Source organism: Podarcis bocagei (genome assembly GCF_964188305.1).
Source record: "Podarcis bocagei genome assembly, chromosome: 11".
Lineage (NCBI taxonomy): Eukaryota > Metazoa > Chordata > Lepidosauria > Squamata > Lacertidae > Podarcis > Podarcis bocagei.
The window spans coordinates 28,560,536-28,584,551 of NC_138136.1; the positions used below are offsets into that span (position 1 = coordinate 28,560,536).

At 40.2% G+C, this 24,016-nt stretch overlaps 1 protein-coding gene across 4 annotated transcripts in view; it reads left to right on the top strand.

Annotated features, from left to right (window-relative positions):
- The window catches only part of KIAA0825, a 173,850-nt gene that overhangs the window by 33,585 nt on the left and 116,249 nt on the right, over positions 1-24,016 (top strand). For all 4 annotated transcript variants that reach the window (XR_014012757.1, XM_081212319.1, XM_081212320.1 and 1 more), the window contains 4 exons: positions 5,470-5,620; positions 8,725-8,915; positions 12,152-12,334; positions 19,023-19,136. Coding sequence is in view for 3 of the 4 variants with exons in the window: in XM_081212319.1 (XP_081068445.1) it covers positions 5,470-5,620; positions 8,725-8,915; positions 12,152-12,334; positions 19,023-19,136 (639 nt within the window). In the remaining variant the exon portion in view is untranslated. The remainder of the gene's footprint in view (positions 1-5,469; positions 5,621-8,724; positions 8,916-12,151; positions 12,335-19,022; positions 19,137-24,016) is intronic.

Below are 24,016 nucleotides of genomic sequence, written 5' to 3' on the forward strand. Positions count from 1 at the left end.
AGTCCAGCAACTGGAGGAACGTGTAGCTACGCTCCAAAGAATTAGAGAGCTGGAGCTCTTCTTGGAAGCAACAGAGCACACCGTCCCCACCAAGGAGGAGACAGGGGACTCCCCTGAGAAGGAGGCTAGTTCATCAACACAGGAGCCAGATATATGGAGAAACGTGACTCAAAGAAGTAGGAGGCCCAGGGTTCACTCTGATTGTTTAGAAATACACAATCGCTTTGAGGTCCTCTCCCCTAGCATGGAAGATGAAGAGCAGACTCCATTTGAGGATCTCTCCCTCATTACAGTCGATCAGGTATATGAAGACGAGCAGCAAAGTCAGTCCTCAGGGAATGTGCAGGCGACCTTGGAACGCACAGCTCACGGAAGAACCCCGACCAAACCCAAGAGGAGGCGTGTAGTGGTGATAGGGGATTCCCTACTGAGGGGAACAGAAGCAGTGATCTGTGGGCCTGACAAGATGTCTCGGGAAGTGTGCTGTCTCCCCGGGGCTAAGATCCAAGATGTAACTGAACGACTGCAAGGAATCATAAAACCCACTGACAAATACCCCTTCCTCTTGGTTCATGTGGGAACCAATGACACTGCAAGCAATAGCCTCCAGAAGATCAAAAGAGACTACGAGGCTCTCGGCAGGAAATTGAAGCAACTAAATGCACAAATTGTCATCTCGTCTGTCCTCCCAGTTGAACGACGTGGCCCAGGGAGAGAGGGGAAAATAGTGGAAGTGAACAGCTGGCTTCGCAAATGGTGTAAACAGGAACGGTTTGGATTCTTAGATCACGGACTGCAGTTTCTTGAAGATGGACTTCTGGCAAGTGATGGGCTGCACCTCACAACGGTTGGGAGGAATGTTTTTGCCAAAAATCTCAGAAACCTCATCAGGAGGGCTTTAAACTGACTAATGTGGGGGAGGGAGACAGTGCTCCTGAAGGTAGGAGTCTATCAATTAATGAAGATGATCATCCAAATGTCATAGACCAAATGGAGCAAACAGCACGCGGACCTAGTGGTGGGAGGAAAAAATCCTTAAATAAGAGACACGGGGGAATGATTAATGGACTTCAATGTCTGTACACTAATGCGCAAAGCATGGGAAATAAACAAGATGAGCTTGAGCTCTTGGTACAGCAAACTAAATATGACATAATAGGCATCACTGAAACCTGGTGGGATAAGTCCCACGATTGGAATGTAATAATGGGGGGATACAATCTATTTCAGAGAAACAGACCAGACAAGAAAGGAGGAGGAGTGGCGTTATATGTCAGGGATGTGTATACCTGTGAAGAGATCCAAGATTTAGAACCTCAAAGCCAATGTGAGAGCATTTGGGTCAAAATTAAGGGAGAGAAGAATAACAGAGACCTCATTGTGGGAGTTTACTATAGATCCCCAAGCCAAACGGAGGACATAGATGATGCCTTCCTGGAACAGATGGCCAAGCATGCAAAAGGAAGGGAGATAGTAGTAATGGGGGACTTCAATTACCCGGATATTTGTTGGACGTCAAACTCAGCCAAGAGCATAAGGTCAAACAGATTCCTCACTGGCCTTGCAGACAACTTCATTGTCCAGAAAGTGGGAGAAGCAACAAGAGGAACAGCCATTTTAGATCTGGTCCTAACCAATGTTGATGACCTGGTTAGTGGGGTAGAAGTGGAAGGATCATTAGGCGCGAGTGATCATGCTCTTCTGAAGTTTACTATACAGCGGAAAGGAGCAGCCAAGCATACTAGGACTCAATTTCTTGACTTTAAGAAAGCCGACTTCATAAAACTTAGGGAAGTGCTGGGTGAGATCCCATGGACAGCAATACTAAAAGGAAAGGGAGTTCATGATGGCTGGGAGTTTGTTAAGAGGGAGATAGTAAAAGCACAACGTCAGGCAATACCAATGAGACGGAAACATGGAAGGTGCCTAAAGAAGCCAGGGTGGCTATCTAAAGAACTTTTAACTGAATTAAGATTAAAAAAGGATGTGTACAAAAAATGGAAAAGGGGGGAAACCACCAAAGAGGAATTCAAACAAATAGCCAGAACGTGTAGACACAAAGTCAGAAAAGCTAAAGCACAGAATGAACTCAGGCTTGCTAGAGAGGTTAAAAGCAACAAAAAAGGCTTTTATGGGTATGTTCGTAGCAAAAGGAAGAACAAAGAAACAGTGGGGTCACTCAGAGGAGAAGATGGTGAAATGCAAACGGGACACAGAAAGGGCTGAACTCCTCAATGCCTTCTTTGCCTCAGTCTTCTCCGATAAAGAAAACAATGCCCGACCTGAAGAATTTGGAGCAAATGATTCAGCAAAGGAAACACAGCCCAGAATAACTAAGGAGACAGTACAAGAATATTTGGCTAGTTTAGATGTATTCAAGTCTCCAGGGCCAGATGAACTGCATCCAAGAGTATTAAAAGAACTGGCAGATGTGATCTCAGAACCACTGGCAGTCATCTTCGAGAAATCCTGGAGAACAGGCGAAGTCCCGGCAGACTGGAGGAGGGCAAATGTTGTCCCTATTTTCAAAAAGGGGAAAAGAGAGGACCCAAATAATTACCGCCCAGTCAGTCTGACATCAATAGCAGGGAAGATTCTGGAGCAGATCATTAAGCAAACAGTCTGTGAGCACCTAGAAAGGAATGCTGTGATCACCAATAGTCAGCATGGATTTCTGAAAAATAAGTCATGTCAGACTAACCTGATCTCATTTTTTGACAGAATTACAAGCCTGGTAGATGAAGGGAACTCAGTGGATATAGCCTATCTTGATTTCAGCAAGGCATTTGACAAGGTGCCCCATGATATTCTTGTAAAGAAGCTGGTAAAATGCGGTCTTGACTCTGCTACCACTCAGTGGATTTGTAACTGGCTGACTGACCGAACCCAAAGGGTGCTCATCAATGGTTCCTCTTCATCCTGGAGAAGAGTGACTAGTGGGGTGCCACAGGGTTCTGTCTTGGGCCCGGTCTTATTTAACATCTTTATCAACGACTTGGATGATGGACTCAAGGGCATCCTGATCAAATTTGCAGATGACACCAAACTGGGAGGGGTGGCTAACACCCCAGAGGACAGGATCACACTTCAAAACGACCTTGACAGATTAGAGAACTGGGCAAAAACAAACAAAATGAATTTTAACAGGGAGAAATGTAAAGTATTGCACTTGGGCAAAAAAAATGAGAGGCACAAATACAAGATGGGGGACACCTGGCTTGAGAGCAGTACATGTGAAAAGGACCTAGGAGTCTTGGTTGACCACAAACTTGACATGAGCCAACAGTGTGACGCGGCAGCTAAAAAAGCCAATGCAATCCTGGGCTGCATCAATAGGAGTATAGCATCTAGATCAAGGGAAGTAATAGTGCCACTGTATTCTGCTCTGGTCAGACCACACCTGGAGTACTGTGTCCAGTTCTGGGCACCACAATTCAAGAAGGACACTGACAAACTGGAACGTGTCCAGAGGAGGGCAACCAAAATGGTCAAAGGCCTGGAAACGATGCCTTATGAGGAACGGCTAAGGGAGCTGGGCATGTTTAGCCTGGAGAAGAGGAGGTTAAGGGGTGATATGATAGCCATGTTCAAATATATAAAAGGATGTCACATAGAGGAGGGAGAAAGGTTGTTTTCTGCTGCTCCAGAGAAGCGGACACGGAGCAATGGATCCAAACTACAAGAAAGAAGATTCCACCTAAACATTAGGAAGAACTTCTTGACAGTAAGAGCTGTTCGACAGTGGAATTTGCTGCCAAGGAGTGTGGTGGAGTCTCCTACTTTGGAGGTCTTTAAGCAGAGGCTTGACAACCATATGTCAGGAGTGCTCTGATGGTGTTTCCTGCTTGGCAGGGGGTTGGACTCGATGGCCCTTGTGGTCTCTTCCAACTCTATGATTCTATGATTCTATGATTCTATGACAGGGTGAGCTCCCGTTGCTCGGTCCCAGCTCCTGCCAACCAAGCAGTTCAAAAGCATGCCAAAAGAAGTGCAAGTAGATAAATAGGTACCGCTCCGGCGGGAAGATAAACGGTGTTTCCGTGTACTACTCTGGTTTCGCCAGAAGCAGCTTAGTCATGCTGGCCACATGACCTGGAAAAACTGTCTGCAGACAAACACCAGCTCTGTCGGCCTGTAAAGCGAGATGAGCTCCGCAACCCCAGAGTCATCTGCACCTGGACTTAACTGTCAAGGGTCCTTTATCTTTACCTTTTTTTAATGTCATGTCAATTCCCCCATACCACTTTAGTCAAATGTCATTTTATTACTCTATTTGTCTTTTTCTCTCCTCTTCTGTTGTTACTCTTCCTTTTTCTCTGCTGCTCAAATCATTCACTTCTCTTGAAATTCAAACCATGTGATATTATTCTTCAGCAGCTTCTGCATTCAACACAAATTTACTGGATTCCCCCCCCCCCCATTTTGAAGCCCTCCGTGGGCTTGACTTACTGTACCTTTCTGCCACAATTTTTCACCAGGTCCTTTCCTGTGGCCTTGACTTCTTCAGAAGGTTGCTTCTGTCTCAAAACCCTTCTCCCTTTCTTCACCTTAGATTTGGAATTCCTTCCTGAGAGTTTCTTTTGCACCATCTTCTCTAAATTCCTCCTCCAAATTCACATTTTCAGTGTTGCCTTTCACTTAATCCACATCCCCAAATAAAACTAAGCCTAACTATGTGTAGTTGAAATAGCTGCTATTGGGTACTTGATAACCTTGCCTCACTTATTTTTATCCCCTCCCCTTATTGTGTTGGGTTATAAATTGGATTATAAAGTTCCTCTGTTGTAGCAAGCTGTGGTGTTGGCATAGGCACCCCCTTTGCCACTGTATCTGAAATGTTGTGCTTTCAGGAAGGATTTTCTTGCCTCTTCCTCAGAACAAGACACTGTGGCAGAAAGAATAGGCAGTGCGGGTGGCCAGAGGAAGAGGAGAACAGGTCCACTGCTGGTGCAAAGAGGAGGATGGGGTGGTGGGAATAGAAGGCAAGGGGGTAGCAGCAGAACCACCGCCCTGGTCAGAAGAGGCTAACCTTTATTGTGCTAACCTTGATAATAGTATATATTTTTATAATAATTGTATATGTATCAAACAGTTTGGTATTTTTCCTACCGGACCACTTTTTTAAATAAAAAGAACTATCCCTTAAGTATTGTTTAGAAGTACTACTTATACTTCTACATTGCATTTCAATAATAGTGATCCAATCATTTATATGCGCATTGTTTTAGCAGTAGATTGACGGTGCTGTTTGCCTAAGTAGTATAGTACACATTTGTAAAACAGTAGAAGTAGATTTTCAAAGAGCCTCTGTAACAAAGACCAGATTTTAACGTGAGTGTAGGTTTAGATTCAAGAATCAAGAGGAAATGAATGATTGATACTTAATAATCCAAACCATTTGTACAACTGTGGGTTGTTACCTCCTACTGCAGTGGTCTTAAATCTTTCCTTCTTTGATCATTTGAACAGGCCCGTATTCCTAATGCCTCTCCAGCAATATCAGGAATTGATCAGTGTTCTTCAGTTTCAAATTACAAACTACTGCATCAGAATTTGTGCTACAACTATTTTACAGGATGCCGAGAGTCACTACTGGGATGACTACAAAGCTTTTTATGAGGTGTGATGTTAAGTTTACTAGCTTTTCCTTTTACACAAATGTTTCTTTCTTTTGTTTTCTTCTTGATTAATTTGAAACATAGGTTCAATACTACCTGAAATCAAGGTTACATTTTAAGGTTGCTGATCTATGTGTGCATATGCCTCATTGAGTTCAATGGGCTTTATGTGCATGCAGCAATGGTCATGAATAAAGGCCAAGCTATAATATTATGTAATTACAAAACAATATTGAGTCCTTCTAGATGTTTACATTCTGGTATGAGTACATCTTTGTGTGCTTTTTAGTACTCTTCATTTTTAAAACAGATGAATTCATTATTGTCTTATCTACACTCCTGTTAAATGTCCCCAATTGGTTGAATCAAGTAACTTCCAAACTTTGTTCCAAACTACTGTGCCATAAAAGAACTGCAGTGTATTGCAAGAAAGTATATACATAAAATAGCTATAGTTTACTATGATCCCAAAATATGCACCTGTAGAAGCAGCTGCCTGCTTCCTTTGAATGATTTGCTGCTTGGGAGCAGGGCTGGCCTGTAACATTTTGCCACTTGAGGAAAAATGCTGTGCCATGGTGGGTGTGCCCCACCACAGGTATAGCCCTACTGTGTTGCCATGCCCCCACCCATGGCAGAGGCAGCAGCAGGACGCACCTGCAGAGCAGGAGGCAGCATGGGGGGCACCCACGGAGTGCAGTGGCAGTGTGCTCATCAGGCCCATATCTGCCCCCTGGGGCAACCACCTAATCTTGTTTCATGGGTGGGCCAGCCCTGCTATCAAGGATGCATGACCAATCAACACTCACTGGAGCAATGAATTTTTCCATGTCTATGCACTGAGCTCAGTATTTCTTGGTGGATAAAATAATTAGCTAGTATGTGAAGTGTAGTAATTCTGATATTGTCTTCTTTACAGAATATAAATATTTCAAAATGACAGTGAACCTTAATTTCAAACTCTGGATAGCTGAACCATAGTTAATGCCACAACCAAGGTGGGCAGTGGGGATTTGCACTCTGTAACAGATATAATTTGCAGTAGCTTGTGGTGTGATGTGAAAACAATCTTGTGCAGTATCTCACGAACTAAATAGACGGAATACCTGCTTGGCTACCAAACTGAAATAAAGCTTTTAATGAAACAAACATCTGCTGCAATCTCCAAAACGTATGTTTTCTAGTTGTCAAAAATAAAGTTGTCTATTTGTAGATAATACTGAGTGGCTTATGTAGTACTGCCCAGCTGCCTGTTTCTTGACATACAATTTAAATAAAAGCCCACATCTGTTTTATTGTATGAAGCTTGCAAAAATAGCAGATGTTTACCCATTCAGATACTTTGACATAACAACAAATAGCAAACAGGAAAAGGTTCCCTGTAAATCTCAACGAGGATTCTATTTATTACCAAGAATCTACTTTGATATGAAATAATATGAATAATTTAAATAAGAACAATATATATTCTGGTATATTAGAAGTTTCAGATAATTAAATATCAAATAACTACATAAAACACAATGAACCGAGTATAGGATATATACCCAGTAGAATATACCGGTATATTTAAATGTATTTTAAATACTTTAAAAAATAAATAAATACTGAATTCAATTAAAAAGGCTTCAAAATGGTTCATAAATTATTAAATAGTTTCTAAGAAAAGTGATATCCAACAAAGTCATACACAACGTAGATCCATTGAAATCAGTGTTCTTAAATTACTGAAGGTCACTTATTTCGGTGAGTCTACTCTGAGTATGATTAATATTGGATATCACCCCATTTATTTATTCATATTACTATTATTTTAACAATGTTTACTCATAATGCCTACTGATAATTTAATGCTATTGCAGCAAATGTTCAACAGTTAATGACTTTACCTGTATATTATAAAATGCATGATAAAACATTAATATAATGTCCACATATAAATCATTTAATTTGATGCTAATCTTGGAAGCATTATTTGCAGAGCTCTTCACTGGTAAGGTTTTTTCAAAAATAGTTATGCTTCATTATAGTGACCCATAATATAATATAGTGAACTTCATAGTATGTTGCATATCAGACAGGAAATTATAATAATCTCTGCTATATGAAAAAAAAAATCTGCAGAGGCATAAAATTGTCACAGAGTTTAGACTGTTACTATATTTGTTTCTGGTATTGTTAAAATATAATAAAATAGCTAAAGGATCCTTAAAAAGAATTATAACAATGAATGAACATTTACATTCAGCAAGGAACACTGGGTGTACTTTCAACTCTTTGGCTGTATTTATAGGTTGTTGGATTATAATGTCTATAATCTATCAATGTAGGCAAATAAGTGTGTAAATTAACTCATTCAGTTGGTCTGTAGGTACTTTCTCTTATATTGTGGTAGGATTAAGGCTCTCAGCAAGGATCCTCTAATTTTTTGCCACGTGTACCTCCAAAGGGTACTTTAATTGTATGCATATCTACTCAGAAGTAGTTCCCATTTTGTTCAATAGGGCTTGTTCCCAGGTAAGAATGTGTACAACATCAGCCTGAGTTACCTGTGCTACATAAAACATAACTCAACTTGTAATGTGGATATAAATGCCCCATTTGGAAAACATCTACTTATGGCCTTCAGTGAAGAAGTTGGAGCACCTGGAGATGTATTAACTTGCTGGTGACAGCTGCATAGAAAGTTATTCTCAGTAGCAATTAAGAGTCTAAATAAGAGTAACTGCTTCATGGTTGGTCAGCCTTTTACAATGGGATTTGCCCTTGATCACAGCAGAGATGGTGAGTACTTGTACACAATTTCGTAAATTAGTAACTACACAGTACAGCATGCTTATCCAAAATAGGTTTGGGGAAGGTAAGTTTATGGTAGGTCAAATGTTTGTGGTTTTGGAAGAAAACTGTTTTCCCAGCTGAAACAAGACATGAGTTGTTTTTGGGAGGGGAAATATGTTTTGCATCTTGCAAGGTTTCTGGTCTAGTTATTCAGCAGTTCATACTTTTCAACTATTTCCTCTCGGCCTGAATGGATTAGATTCACTGAATCCAACCTGACATTCAGGAAGATGGGTTTCTATTGTTTAACATTTGTTGGTTTTGCCAGGGGGAAAGATGCTCATTCTCCATCCAGATGTGGCATTATTTCTGCTGTGCTCTTCATCATGATCTATGGACTGTTCTACCCCCTGTGCTAGCCCAGGAGATTTTAACAGAAGTGCTGGAGGAATCCTTGGCACTCCTGGCTTGCAGATATTTTCAGGCCCAGCCCAGTTACAAGAGAACACCGCAGATAAGGTAATGATTGATTTGAATTTTGCGCTGTGGGTGATGTGAATGTATTATTATTGGTTCTTGTTCTGCTTATTGAGCATTCAGAGCAACTTAGATAAATTAAGATGAAATCATCATGAAATATCTTATTAAAGACAATACAAGCTAACAAAACTATACAATTTAACAAGCAATGAATATAAAAATGTTTTTAAAAAGCAGCAGAAATTACACATTAAAAGCCTGTTGAAATAAATCCATTTAAAGTTTTGTCTAAAGCACAAGACTTAGGAAGTCATCCAATCGTTTATAGAAGGTTAATTTTGTTTTATGCCTAAGCATTGTTGTTTTGTGCCTGAACTTTTTACTCTGTGAATGTTAAGTAAACTCTTCTGCATTCAAATGTAACAATACAACCATGGGTTAGGGATACACAAACAAGCTACAGTGAGCATTTGGCTTGCAAACTCATGCCTCCGTTTTTCTCCGGTGTAGCTGTGATGAGATTAGAAGCATCTGCTTCTGTTTTAGGTTAACATGGCATACAAACCTGAACTAGGGGAACACCACATTTTTTGGCCTGTAGATACATTTGGACATTTTGGTGAGAATTATGGGCCATCTCCCCTCTGGCAATTTCTCTCCACTTTCCCCACAGAGGTACAGAAAGTGACTGCGCGCACCCCCCCCCACCTATACATAGTCTTTGCTTTTCCAAGTAATATAAGTAAAAGTTGGATCCAGTAGATCCAACTTAAGAAACCCGTGGAGTTGAAAGAGGAAGTATGAAAAATCATCACTCTCCTGCAGCTCTCTGTACTTCTCAAGGGAGAAGGTAACCAGCTTAAACCACCTCATGACCAAGGGATAGTGAGTAGAAGGGGTGGCTGAGAGGCTTCATGAGTACTTCAAGAGAAAATTTCAGAGCTGCCGTTGCTTCTCTTCTATAGGCACCTCATTGGCAACCTCTCTCCTAAACTGTGGTTTATTGAAACAAGTTAGCTTGATTTAAAATACTATAGTTGAGACATCAGTTTGTCCAAGGTTATGTGCTTACTGTAAATCAGAAGCTCTGCTGGAGCCCATGGTTTGCTGTTAATTGTTCTAAAAACAATATATCTCCCTGGAAATTTGTTTTTCATGCATGAAAAAGTGCTTTTTCTAGTCCAAGCTGTAGTTGCGTATCTTTTCAGTGTTCACCAAAATTGTATGCCTTTGATCATTCATACTGCAGCTTTTAACCTTTAAGTTCAATATGCGATATGTTTCCAAGGTTAGTTGTGGGCATGATATTCACCAAGGAGATGATAAAAACGGCTAATGACAGGAAGCAACTAGCAGTGGAAGTAAAAGCTACAAAATAAATATATATGGTGCAATATACAAAGCTTTATTTTTACAGAAAAATAATAACATGGTAGACTAAAGCAGATCCATCCTTCAAATGTCACATATTTTCCAACATCTAGGTACAAACTACAAAGGAACTTGTTTTTCAAAATGTTGCTTGTGTGTATAACCTCATTATACAGAGGATTTATAGATTTCAGTATATATGAAAATACTTAGACTATAGTCTGTAAGCATACATAAAGAATGGAAACACCCTAGTGATTTCTAGATTTAATTTTCTTTATAATTAAGAATGAGAGCATACATACTCTATTGTGTAGCAGAGCAGGCTTTTAATATTAATTCTGGAATTAGGGGTATGATCAAATTCAGCTGCTAGAGTATTTGAGTCCTGATCTGTTTCTGCTGTTCTCTGCAGATTCTGTACTTTATTTGCTTTTTGTTGAAATCATGACAATTGATTCATTCTTCTTGAAAATCTAATAGGCAGATGTATACATTGTTTGGATAGCAATCCTGCCCTATTACAATCAAAATGTGAGCTTTGTCATTAATGCCAGTGGGATGTAGGTTGTATCCATAGTCTTTGCAATCCTTTTTTACAACTCACTGTTCCTCCTTTGTCATGCCAAAGACATTTACAGTACCACGTTAACTGGTAGCTATGTAACACTTAAACAGCTTCTGGCATATACTCGTTATCATAATATAGCATGTTCATACAAAAGCAAGAAAGTAATAATAGAGGAACCATAATGAAACAATGGGAGATGGGACAAGTGGCAAAGAAATCTTGGGAGAAAAGAGAGGGTACTCAGAAAGCACATCTGGAGCCCATGATGAGAAATCAATATAAAATGGAACTTGTATACTAAAGGAATGGGGAAAGGGCGCCAGTTTCCAAAACTCTTTATATAAAATTGTGCCATGAATATTTAAACTAATGTCTTCCTTTTGCGGGTGGTGCTGTGGGTTAAACCACAGAGCCTAGGATGTGCTGATCAGAAGGTTGGCGGTTCGAATCCTCGCAACGGGGTGAGCTCCCATTGCTCGGTCCCAGCTCCTGCCAACCTAGCAGTTCGAAAGCATGTCAAAGTGCAAGTAGATAAATAGGTACCGCTCCGGCGGGAAGGTAAACGGCGTTTCTGTGTGCTGCTCTGGTTCGCCAGAAGCTGCTAAGTCATGCTGGCCACATGACCCGGAAGCTGTACACCAGCTCCCTCGGCCAATAAAGCGAGATGAGCGCCGCAACCCCAGAGTCGGTCATGATTGGGCCTAATGGTCAGGGGTCCCTTTACCTTTACCTTCCTTTTTGGAAAAGAAAATATGTGTGTCTAAATATTATAAAGCAAACAATCAAATGAATATATAAATTATTTAAAATGTATTCCACTCATATTCAGTATTGTTTCTGAAATTTGTTAAGAACTGGGGATAAAAAGTTCTGAAGAAAACAGAAAAAGAACATATTTAATTTTCATTTTATAACAGGTGTAAGGAACAGAGAAATTAAAATATATTTAGTTGTAATGTTTTATTTGGTGTATCCAGAATTGGATTAAATTGCAAATTTTAGCAAATTCTAATCCTAGCTTGCGCATATGTAACAGTGCAAATGGTGAATTCCTTCCTCATTCATATCTATGGAGGGAGCTAATCCACAGATAATCTTCATTTCTTGAAATCCGTGGGGAAAGTGAAACATGAGAGCTCTGGGTATACTTTGGGAATGTTGTGCCAGGGACAAGATTATATTATTATTACTTAAAATTCCTGATGATTTTAAATAATGTAAAAGAGATCACTTGTATATAAAAATCCTTTCTGCATTGTAGCAGATTACTTGATGGAATGGGTTGAATCGCATGCCTCAATTGATTTCAGGGTTTTTGCTTTGTCTCTTACAGAATAGATGTTATAGCAATTCTGATGACCTGTGAAAGCATGCTGTGGTCAGTTTGCAGTTCTGTGCAAGAACTGTTGTTCCCACAAAAAGACAGAAATCGTCGTATTTATAAAATACACAAGTATTGCAACAATTTACTTGCAGCAGCTGTCTTTTTAACTGCACCATTGGAGAACCTGTATAAGTAAGTGTGATGTAATATTTTAAGACAAACAGACATTTATCCTATAGAAGGAGTAACAATCGTCTATCTTTGTGTAATGGCTGGATTCCAGTATGGTAATGATGCACCAAAATCTGAACATTGGTTTCAACTGTGGATAGGAAGCGGCGCTTGAATGTACATTATTTTACCCTACAGCAGATTTGTTTGAGGAAAATAGTGTCATTAGAATCTGGTAAACTTGAAACCAGTCTATATTCAGTACTCTCAAGGCTGCAATCCTAAACATGCATACTAGGGAGTAGTCGAACACAGACTACTTCCAAATACACATGCATAAGATTGCGTTGTTAAGAATTTGATAATAATAGCAAAGCCTCTAGCAATATCTAACTCTACTGCCTGCTTGGTCACATTCACACCATACATTTAAAGCACATGGCTTCTTCCAAAGAATCATGGGAACTGCAATTTGTACAGAGTGTTGGAAATTGTAGCTCAGGATTTTTTGTGGGAAGCCATGCGCTTTAAATGTATGATGTGGATGGGACCGAGTGTGGGGGTGGGGCTGGGGCTAAGTCGTCAGGAGGGCTGAAGCTCATTGCCCAAAACTCTGGAGAACTCCTGCCAGTCAGAATACAGAGCTAGATGGGCTTAGCATCCTTTGTTCCTAAGGGCCTTTGATCTGTTCTAATCCTAACAGGAGCAGGCCAGGTAAAAGACTGAGGGAAGAAAAATATTTTTAAATGTCATTGACCTAGAAGATAAAGGTTGATCCTAGACCAGGCATAGGCAAACTCAGCCCTCCAAATGTTTTGGGATTACAACTCCCTTCATCCCTAGCTAACAGGACCAGTGGTCAGGGATGATGGGAGTTGTAGTACCAAAACATCTGGAGGGTCGAGTTTACCTATGTCTGTCCTAGACAATAAGGAGAAGAGGACAAGGAAAGAGGCAGGAGTTTGAGGGGGGAAAGGGTAAGTGGGAGAGAGAATAAGCACATGACCAAAAGTCCCGAATGGAAGGCACATGATGAAATGTACACATGACCAAAAGCCCCCAAAGTGAGGAAGACTGTTAATGAACTACAATATAACTAAACAGTATAGTATCAAGACTGTTCTTTTTTTAAAAAGGGGACTTCAAGTTTGTAACCTGTTTTGAGTCTATTACAGTGGTGCCCCGCAAGACGAATGCCTCGCAAGACGAAAAACTCGCTAGAAGAAAGGGTTTTTCGGTTTTGCGTTGCTTCGCTAGACGAATTTCTCTATGGGCTTGCTTCGCAAGACGAAAACGTCTTGCGCTTTTTCCTTAAAGCCGCTTGAAGAGGCGCAGTTGCGACGGACAGTGCTTCGCAAGACAAAAAAATCGCAAGACGAAAAGACTCGCGGAACGAATTATTTTCGTCTTGCGAGGCACCACTGTATGTTAGGTGGAAGGTGAGATGCAAACTGAGATCTTTTAAATACATTAATAAAAACAAATCTCTCAGTTTATCTCGTAGCTTTGTGATACTTCTAAGTATAACTTCATAACATTGGAGGGAGCAGGCATGCTGATTTTAATTCAAAACACACTAAGAAAAGGAACCATATTTCATTGTACAATTCTTACTGCTGTCATCTACTAAACTCCATATTTTAGCTGTTGGGAAGAATATTTTTTCTTCCAACTCTTTGTGCATTCATGTCCTGATACACAGCCCTTTGAGACTGTAAACAAAATAACACAACATGGCTATTTCTAAGCTTAAATCCAGAGGGTTTTTACATATTGTATCCAAGGAAAATCACAACAAACTTATTATTGATCAAGCAACAGTTGTACATCTAACATTCCATAACCACATGCTAGTGATAGCTATCTGTGTTTCCTTGGAGAACTGAAACCTGTTTTGCAATCAATAAACTACATCAAGTAAGTGACACACACGACTCAAGACTATCTGTCCTGAAGCCCTTCAAAATATGGAATTCCTTCTATTCTTTCAAATAAGAATTTGGTTTTTTGTTTGTTTGTTTGTTTTCAAAATGTATATTTTAATACATGAAGGAAATAAACAAAATAGAGAAAGTGATATCTACTATTCCTGAAAAAATTGAAATGTGTTCACTAGGGTTACTACAGGTTGCAAGTAGCTCATCTTTGAAAACAAGATTTATTTAACTGACATGCTAGCTCAAGCCATATATAGAATATAGCTATTTTGAATGGTTTCCTATGAGTCACATACCATTCTTTCCTAACACTGACAAAAATATTTTTGACTTGCAATTTTAAACAAAACCTCCTTCTCTTTCTTGCCAATCCACATTTTTTTCCTGGCCTTTGTTCCCCCCCACCATTTTGTTTGGTCATTTCCCCCGCTGTTCATCCTCCCTTCTTTTTGGCCTATGTATTGTTTCTCTTTCCTCCCTATCCATCTCTGACTTGGTGGGGGGATGTGTGGAGGCAGGTGGTCCCCATTCTTCGGGGCTTGGTTTGCTGCTTTTCCAGCCACAGAACTTAATCCACCACACCCATATACCACTGCATGTGTTGACAGCAAGACCTGATACATTTTCAACTACGACAGCCGATTTTTCTTCAAAGGATGCTCCCAATCAGCCCTGGTTTTCAGTGCAGCAAGCCTTATCAGCCACTGATGCTTCTGTGCTCTGTCAGTCCTCTGTCTTAACTGCCCAAATGGCTATAGCCCCTAAAATTCTCAGGACACACACACCCCGTGCCCCCCAAACCCAAAAGAAAACCACTTCAGCTACTGCAGCAGTTGCTGATGCAATTAGTACCAAGGCAGTGCTGGATCAGCTGCCACACAGGGTGCAATATATGGGACATGAAAAATCTTCCAGCAGCCTATCTCCCCTTCCCTGTTCTGTGACTGATCACTGCATGGCAGAGACAGTGATCTGGAGCTGATGGATGAATGGGAGCCAGAGTGGCAGAATTGTTTAACTCTTCCCAGCAATTCTCTGAGAAGGAGTCTTGCGGCTGCCCTGTTCATGCTTTTGACTTTCAGTACTGCTACTGTTGACTTGACACAGGCATCACTTACCTCCTCAAACAGTTTCAACTGGCTTTTATTCCCAGCCAAAGTGTTTTTTAAAGAGGGCATCCCTATATGTCCTCCTGTGGTGCATCGTTTTCATTCGAGTAACTTAAAGACTCTTGTGTTCAAACTGTTCCTCTCCACATCCTTTCTCATAAGGTCCTCCTTTTGGTGGCCATCACATCAACATGGCTTATTTTGGAATTGAGTGCCTTATGCATATTCCTGAAAGACTGTGGAAAGACTGTGATTCTTTGTATGGATCTATCATTCGTGCCTAAGACAAATACAAGTTTTTACTACAACCAGAACCTCCTTCTGGCCTAACCGGATTCATCCCTTAGAGAAGGCCTGACACATAGTGGATCATCTACTGGGTGCTTAAAGTCTGTATCAGCCAGACTAAGGACTTCAGGTTGACAGAGGTGTTGTTTCTTCCTTTCCACCCTCTTGGGGTAAGAAAAGCTAGCATGCTGGCTGAGGGTATGTATCATCTTGGCTTATGGCTCTCTCAAGCTGCCTGCCCTGCAGAATATCACAACCCATTCCACAAGGTCTGCTTTTACTATGGCAACATTTGCCATCAGTCATCTTTTTATTGGCATCCACAGAGCTGGCACTTGGTCCACACCAAAAACTCTGGATAAACATTATAAACTGGACTTCTATGAATCTGCTGGCGCCTCTTTTTGAAAATGGGTTTTGCAGCAAGTGGTTCTGTAGACTTAGGTGTCCTGGAATTGCCTGTATTACTGGGACTCCTTTGGTACATCCCACCTGCTGTACTGTCACTCAGGGAAAAGCACCTTTCAGGGGAGACCAAGAGTTCCTTCTGGTTCTTGGCTTTAGTGGAGGTAAAGCCAACAGTGTTGAAATGAGCAGCTTATATGTGCCAGTGAATATAATTATCTGAGACGTCCATCTGCAAGTATCATGGAAGTATTGCCTGAAGTTGGAATCAACCTTGACATCATTGGAGTGTCAAACATTCCTGAAAATTCATTCTGGCGGTTAATAAATTATCATGACTGCAATCCACAACAATTCAATTTTGCTGTCAATTTTAATAGGAACCTATGTTACCTGTTCAGTTTTATTGCCAATATGTTGTATTCCATTAAAAAATAAAAGACTCCCATCTTTTTATTTAAAAATCTCATAGAACGCTCAGTTATCCTAATTCGTTTTAATGCTATCAGCATGTAAATGCTGCTTTTCATAATCTTTGCAGACACTCAAATTCTAAAGGAATTTAAATGAATTTAATGTTTATACTATTCACATATTCTTGGTACAAAGTAAGTCCAGTAAAAAGCGTATTGATGAATAAGTCAAGGTGTACCAAACTATCTCAGCTGTCTCCAATATTAATTTCCAGTTTATTTTCCAACATCAAATTATTTAAATTATATAAGGCAACAGTGTTGGGAATTCATCATTTATGCATCTCATCATTTCACACTAGCACTGAGATTTACAAAATCAGTTCTCACCTTGTCATACGCTACAAGAGAATAGCACAACTCAAACATGGAATATTGCTCTTGTATCAAATACTTTCACAGATGCTTTCCCCAGCTTTTGAGACAAGAGGCAGCTGCTATAGGATATTTTATACATAAAGAACATAGTAAGAAATTTAAGCTGAATAAATTTGTCTGTTAGTAGCATTTTCATTACTAGTAATGGACAGTGGGGGCAACCAGGTTGTTCACTGGTGTTTAGGCTGCATATGCATTTGAAAATTACTTTAGAAAAATGCCTGGAATGTGTTCCAGTGAAGACAGGGAGGCATTCAGTATCCTTCAGGGTATCACCTTCCATGGGGGAGAATGGCCCCATAATCTCCAAGATGGGCCATGCTTCATAGCCAGGAATCAGTTCCACATTTAAAGGTTAGCGCCACCACCTAGAATCATAGAAAGAACCAGGAATCAGTGCAGTTGTTTAAGCACTGACAAAATACATTCCCAATGACCAGTCTCAGTTGGTAGCCCAGCGTCTGCATTTTGATTTACTTGTACTTTCTCTGCAGTGTTGTCTGCATTCTTCAAAGTAGTCTAATCTGCCAGGCTATTTGTCCAGGACAAGTTACTGCTAGGTCACCAACTGAAGTTAATGAAAGGTGCCTTGGACTACTAAGGTCACTTGGGCCTCTAGTGACAAAGTTGGATCTTTGAACACTTCTTGATTGTGGACTTGATCCTTTGGGGGTGCCACCTACTCAGAACCCCACTTCCCTGGACAGATTACCTACTCACAAACAGTACTTTCATTTTGCGTGGCTTGAGCTTTTGTTCATTGGTTCTTATCCAGTCCATTACTGTTCTCAGATAGTGATTTTAACACCACCAAAGGTCAGATATAAAGGAGAAGTATTGTTTCTTCACTTTCATCACAGTCATGGTGAGGCTCAGTAATAGGTCTTAACTATGTTGGATCACCACACAGTAGTTTCCTGCAACTTTCACTACAGCTATTCTACTTCCTACATCACAATTCCCAACACACCAGTAAACCAAGGAATTAAACAAGCTTTACCTGATGAAGGCGATGTCATCACCTCACAAAATGCCTACAGTATTACCTGGCATCTCGGCTATAAATTTATCAAAGTCCACCACCCCTGCAGAGAGAAGTGGTTGCTGCCAGTCTGAACCTTAGCAAAAAGTGAAATGACCATGAGAAGAGAGACCAAGAGAAATCCTCCACAACCAAATAGCCATCTTCTGCCACAGTTGAGAAGGTGGCCTCCCACATTCATTTGACTGATGACATGCTGAGAGAATGTATGGTTGTCATGGCAGTCATGAACCCCTGAATCTCGCTATGCAAGGCAGACAAGAACCACAAGCCTAGTAAGTGCTGCTGGGCTGGCATGCAGAGAGCTGCTCACTGCTGCAAGCATACTCAAAAAAAAGTTTTTTAAGATCAACAGAGTTGCAAAAAAATGCCTCCTTAGTTTGCAAGGGAGCAAATGGCTATAAAATGTTTATTTGTGGCCACTGAACTATCCTGTGTTGGGACATGGAACAAAGCAGAAAGAATTCTGTATTAAGTGTAAAGGCTACACAATAGCCCAGCTCTAGAGAATACCAGTCTCTGTGGAGCAACAGCAGGAGAGGGTTGTTACTGTCTGTCATTCTCTGACTAGTAGAAACAGGAATACATTAAAATGTAAATCATAGCTTAAATCTGAGCAGAAAAATTTTATATTGTACTTTGACTTGAATCCTAAGAACAGCAAGTGGAGTGTTGCTTGTGCAACAAGGCTTTCCCACCACTGTTGTGGGTTTGGAGACACTATATTCCACCCTGTTCAGCAACTGTAATTTTTAAAAACTATTTTTTACTTGCATTTTAAATTATTGTAACCCACATCCTGGGACGTCCTGGTAAAGGGCAGATAATACCAATAATAGTAGTAGTAGTAGTAGTAGTAGTAGTAATAATAATAATAATAATAATAATAATAATAATAATAATAATAATGTGCGAACAGTGACTGTGACTTGAAATTGGAGACCCCCTTGTGTTGAACTGAAAAACCTTCTACAAGTAGCTCATTGATTCCAAGCCAAATACTTGTTTGCTGTTCAAAAGCTGTTAAAGAAGTATGATTATTGAACTAATTCTACTTGAACTACTTGTATTTTTCAGGACATTCCATAGTAGTGTTGGTGATCCCTTGCCCTCAGATTTTTGGGAGCCTACTGTTGACCAACCATTACGCTGGTTATCTGGCATCACAGAATTTTCCCCTTCTTTACTGAAGTAAGTATCTTTATATTAAAATGTAGATAAGAAACTGAGATAGAATCTATTGATTTCTCAGTTCAATGTTATTCCTTTACCGTATTTTTCGCCCCATAGGACGCACTTTTTCCCCTCCAAAAATGAAGAGGAAATGTGTATGTGTCCTATGGGGCGAATGCAGGCTTTCGCTGAAGCCTGGAGAGCAAGAGGGGTCGGTGCGCACTGACCCCTCTCGCTCTCCAGACTTCGTGCAGCTCTCCGCAAGGCGTGGGAGCCCTGCGCTGGGCTTCCGCAGCTTGCGGAGAGTTGTCTGCATGCCAAAGGCTGGGCGCGCTGAACTCAGCACGTCCAGACTTCGCGCGGCTCTCCGCAAGGCGCGGGAGCCCTGCCCTGGGCTCCCATGGCTTGCGGAGAGTTGCCTGTTCTGGGGGCTGGGGTTGGGGGAAGCTCGGCCTGGGGGGGGGGAATAATTCCCCCCCTTTATTCCCCCCCCCAAAAAAACTAGGTGCGCCTTATGGGACGGTGTGTCCTATAGGGCGAAAAATACGGTATTTTTAATTTTAGCCTGCCCTTCACCAAATGAGCGTGTTACAGGAATATCATAAATAAAATAAGTTAAAATCATAAAATAAAACCACAGAAACAACAGTATCAGAATAACAGAGCAACTGTTCAAGTCAATTGCAATAGACTATTATACAGATATCAAATATAGTTTCTTCATACTGGTTTTCTCGCACAGATTCTATGTGGAGCCTGTGTAGACTTAATGTATAGACTATACATTGTTTTGCCCAGCTGATGGGATCTGAAATTAGCCACACTTCCTCATCCAGATGCTCCACTCTCTGATACAAATTTCCTCTATTGCTTTTCTAATGGGGCGCTGACCATAAACATGGTTTTAAGCCGCTTTGCGATTTCTGCTTTTGTTTACCATGTTTGAGACTGATGGTAAGAATGTGGGCCAAATAGTGAGCAATGGTGCTCACACATTCCCCAGCCCACGTACCCAGGGCTAAACTACAGGCATCTTATATTTACACCAGCTTCCAATTCAAACTATTTTAGTGTGATGGTAATTGTTGTTGAAGAATGGGTAGTTCTTCTTTAGCAGTATCTAATTATTTTAACATTGATGTTTGATTATAGACATAATCTCTTGCTTTAGTAATGTCTAAATGTGCTGTTCTTGACAATAAAATAACTCAATCTAAGTTTTTCTTTCCCGTTTAACTATTTTGACTTTAAATTTTGAGTATTACATGAAACTTTATTTTGTATCTGGAAAAAGTAGTAACTTTGGGCATTAGAAAAGCTAGATAATTCTACAAAACTAAACTTCATTTGAACAACTGATTTGTTCGTATTTGGTATTTTTAGAATTTGTTGCATGTTTGGAAGCAATGCATAATTTCCTTGCCGTTTCAGTAAGTGTAATGACAATTTACATATGAAGCATATGCCATCAGCTGTACTGTCATTCTTTTTCTAACTTTGGACCAAAATTCCTCCCACGCCCGTTTTAGCAGGCTATCTATGCTCCCCACAGAATTTGTATCCTTTCTCAGTAACCTGCATATTTAAATGAATGCTATGATTTTTAATACTTATTCTGAAAAACTAAATCTTTAGCTTCTGCTACATTTAATGACATGTCTTTAATTTCAACATGCCATATTTTTCCATGTATAACACACCCCCATGTATAAGACAACACCTTTTTACTGAACCCCAAATTGAGTCAGAGCCTGAACCTGAGACCAGCCTCCCCATGCCAGAGCCTGAACCTGAGACCAGGCCGCTTGCACCAGAGCCCAAACCTGAGCCCAGACTGCCCGTGTCAGAGCCCAAACCCGAATCCAAGTCCAGACCACCCGCACCAGAGCCCACACCCAAGCCCAGGCTGCCTGCCACAAAGCCCAAGCCCAAACACCTGTACATTCACCATCCTTGTATAAGATTGCCCCCCCTCAATTTTTGACTAATTTTTAAAAGCAAAAAACATTGTCTTATACACAGAAAATTACGGCAGCTTTTTCTACCATTCAATATAGTAATACAGAAAAAATAAGAGGAAACTGCACTTCAGTTTATTAATGTCCAGTGTGAATGGAGGTTCTTTAGAGGCAACTATAAAACAAATATATAGTCAGCATATCTGTGTAAACCCGGTTATAGAAATAATCACAGCTCTATTCAGATATCAAGTGCCTTGTAGAATTGGAATCATATGAGGGGTAGAGCAGGGGCCACACTTTGTGTCCCCATCCACTCCATCAGGTCCCTGTCAGTTGGCCTTGCTGCCCTCTGTAAGGCCTATTCTGTATGGGTGTGCTCCTCGTGTAATTTAGAACCCTAAATCTTGTAAAAAGACTACTCAAATAGTGCGTGCTTCCCACTTCAAGCCTTTTCCAATGCACAGAGGAAGATGGAGCAGATTGTTAGGGATTCAACCTAGGGCCCTGTGAACATTGACACATTTCTAATCGCGTATGACCTAGAATACTCCGATAGGGTTCATGTCTTTATCTTTACACATTAGTCAATATTGCATGAATAATGTGTTGAAGCTTATAAAATAAGACTAAATAAACAGTATAAATGTTTTGACATGAGAAAGAGCCCCATTGCACAAATGGACTTCAGTTTGTGTAATGCTGGAATCAATCCTTTAGATTAGATGTTAAGCTTCCTGTAATATAACTCAAAGTAGGATTGGAAAAAATTGATGTTGATGATATGCGTACTTAGTTATATACTATTTTTAATTCCCTCTGTTCTCCAAGAATGTCAAGACAGCATACATGGTCCTCCTCACCCCCGTTCTATTTGCACAGCAATCCCGTGAATTAGGCTGAGAGTGTGTGACTAGTCCAAGGTCATCCAGCCAGCTCTGTGACTGAGGATTTTAAGCTGGCTTCTCTGATCCTAGTCCAGCACCCTAACCACTACATGACACGACATGACACTGTAAACCACTTTGATATTTTCATGATATAGCAGTATATACATATTTTCATAACTATTTAAATAAATAAATACATGCATGTATCTTTAGTTAATAATAAATGATTTTCCATGCATGTTCATGTTGATTTAGTGGCTGAATGCCCAATTTTAAGCTTTGGTGAATGTGCATAAAAGGAGGAGGTTGAATTACAGGGCTATATCCTGATTGCTGGTGCTGCAGTTTCCATTGGCATTGCCGTGCTAGTCATTTCCTCCTACCTCCAATACAGCTTAGTGGTACCATGTAAAAGCATCCATATATTGCTGGAAAGGATATGAAAAAAGTGGTAAGATTGCCAACAGCTCCTGGATGAGCTGGCCTCCCAGTTGTAGTAGATTCGTAGAGGTAGATGCAAACCATCACTTGTTCTTTTCTTAATACCAAATTAAACATTTATATGTGTCATATTTTATATATAGTTCACCTTTTCCTCTTTACGTGGCTAGCCTTGTGTTCACAGCTACATGAGCTTGTAAGATGAGAGAACATATGCTTCTCCATATGTCCAATATAAAACTTTTCAGTGCATTTACTAGTGTTAGTATAGTGGCTTCGGGGAATGTCTGTAATACTCTTATTTTCCCTCTGAGTGAATCACATCAACTGTACATTTCAATTTGCATGATGCTCTAAGAGCCAAGAATTGGCAAATACTGAAAAGCAATAACATCCCATCTGGTCAATGATAGTTGAGCTTTTTCTCTACCTCAATATTCCATAAGTCACTTTAGATATTACTTTAAATACTTAACTGTCCAAAGGCCTTGTTTTTCTTATGTTTAGAAATTGAAGGGAAGTGTTGCTCTAATTTGTATAGTTAGATACCTAATTACATAGCATGGTAATGGTAGCATGGTGAAAAGAGCTATGCATTTCCTGAACATTATCTGAATACATAGAAATGTTGGGAAATTGAGCAGGGAACTGGGCTAATATGAAGCCTTTATACTTAATATATAATTTAGAATCATAGAACTTCCATAGAGTTGGAAGGGACCCAAAGGTCATCTAGGCCAACCCCCTGCAATGCAGGAATCTCAGCTAAAGCATCCATGACAGATGTCCATCCAACCTCTGCTTAAAAACCTCCAAAGAAGGAGAGTCTACCACCTCTCATGGGAGTTTGTTCCACTGCCAAACAGCTCTTACTGTCAGAAAGATTTTCTGAATGTTTAGTCGGAATTTCCTTTATTGTAACTTGAAGCCATTGCCTTGAGTCCTACTCTCAAGAGCAGGAGAAAACAAGCATGCTCCCTCTTCCATGTGACAGCTCTTCAGATATTTGAAGATGGCTATCATCTCTCAGTCTCTTCTTTTCCAGGCTAAACATACCCAGCTCCTTCAAGTGCTCCTCGTAAGGCTTAGTTTCCAGACCCTTGATCATCTTGGTTTCCCTCCTCTGCACACGTTCCAGTTTGTCAACATCCTTCTTAAATTGTGGTGCCCAGAATTGGACACATCTGTTTTATGTTACCGAATATACTTTTATAATTCTGCCTTAATTATAGTGTGACAAGTAGCTTGCATCGTATTTCCCACCCAACCCTGTTTGTTTCTTTCTTATTTCACAGACTTGATTTCAAATATTTTATAACATCACTCTAAACACTTAAATACAACATTGAACTAAAATATAATGCCTCAGATTTATTCAGGCATTAAAAATGATTTTTGCCTCATGAAACAAGAGCATATCTGGCCCCAATGAAAGAGATAAGTGAGGTTACTTTGTATCAGTTAAAATTTGGCAGTCTACCAAATGTTAATTTGCTTTTTAGCTAGTTGAGATTAAATGTAATTCCTTCCCTGAGCAGCCTTAAAGTAAGCAACCATGAAAGCATTTTCAGAGTAATCTGGGAGGAATTGACATTTAAAGGAGTTAGCA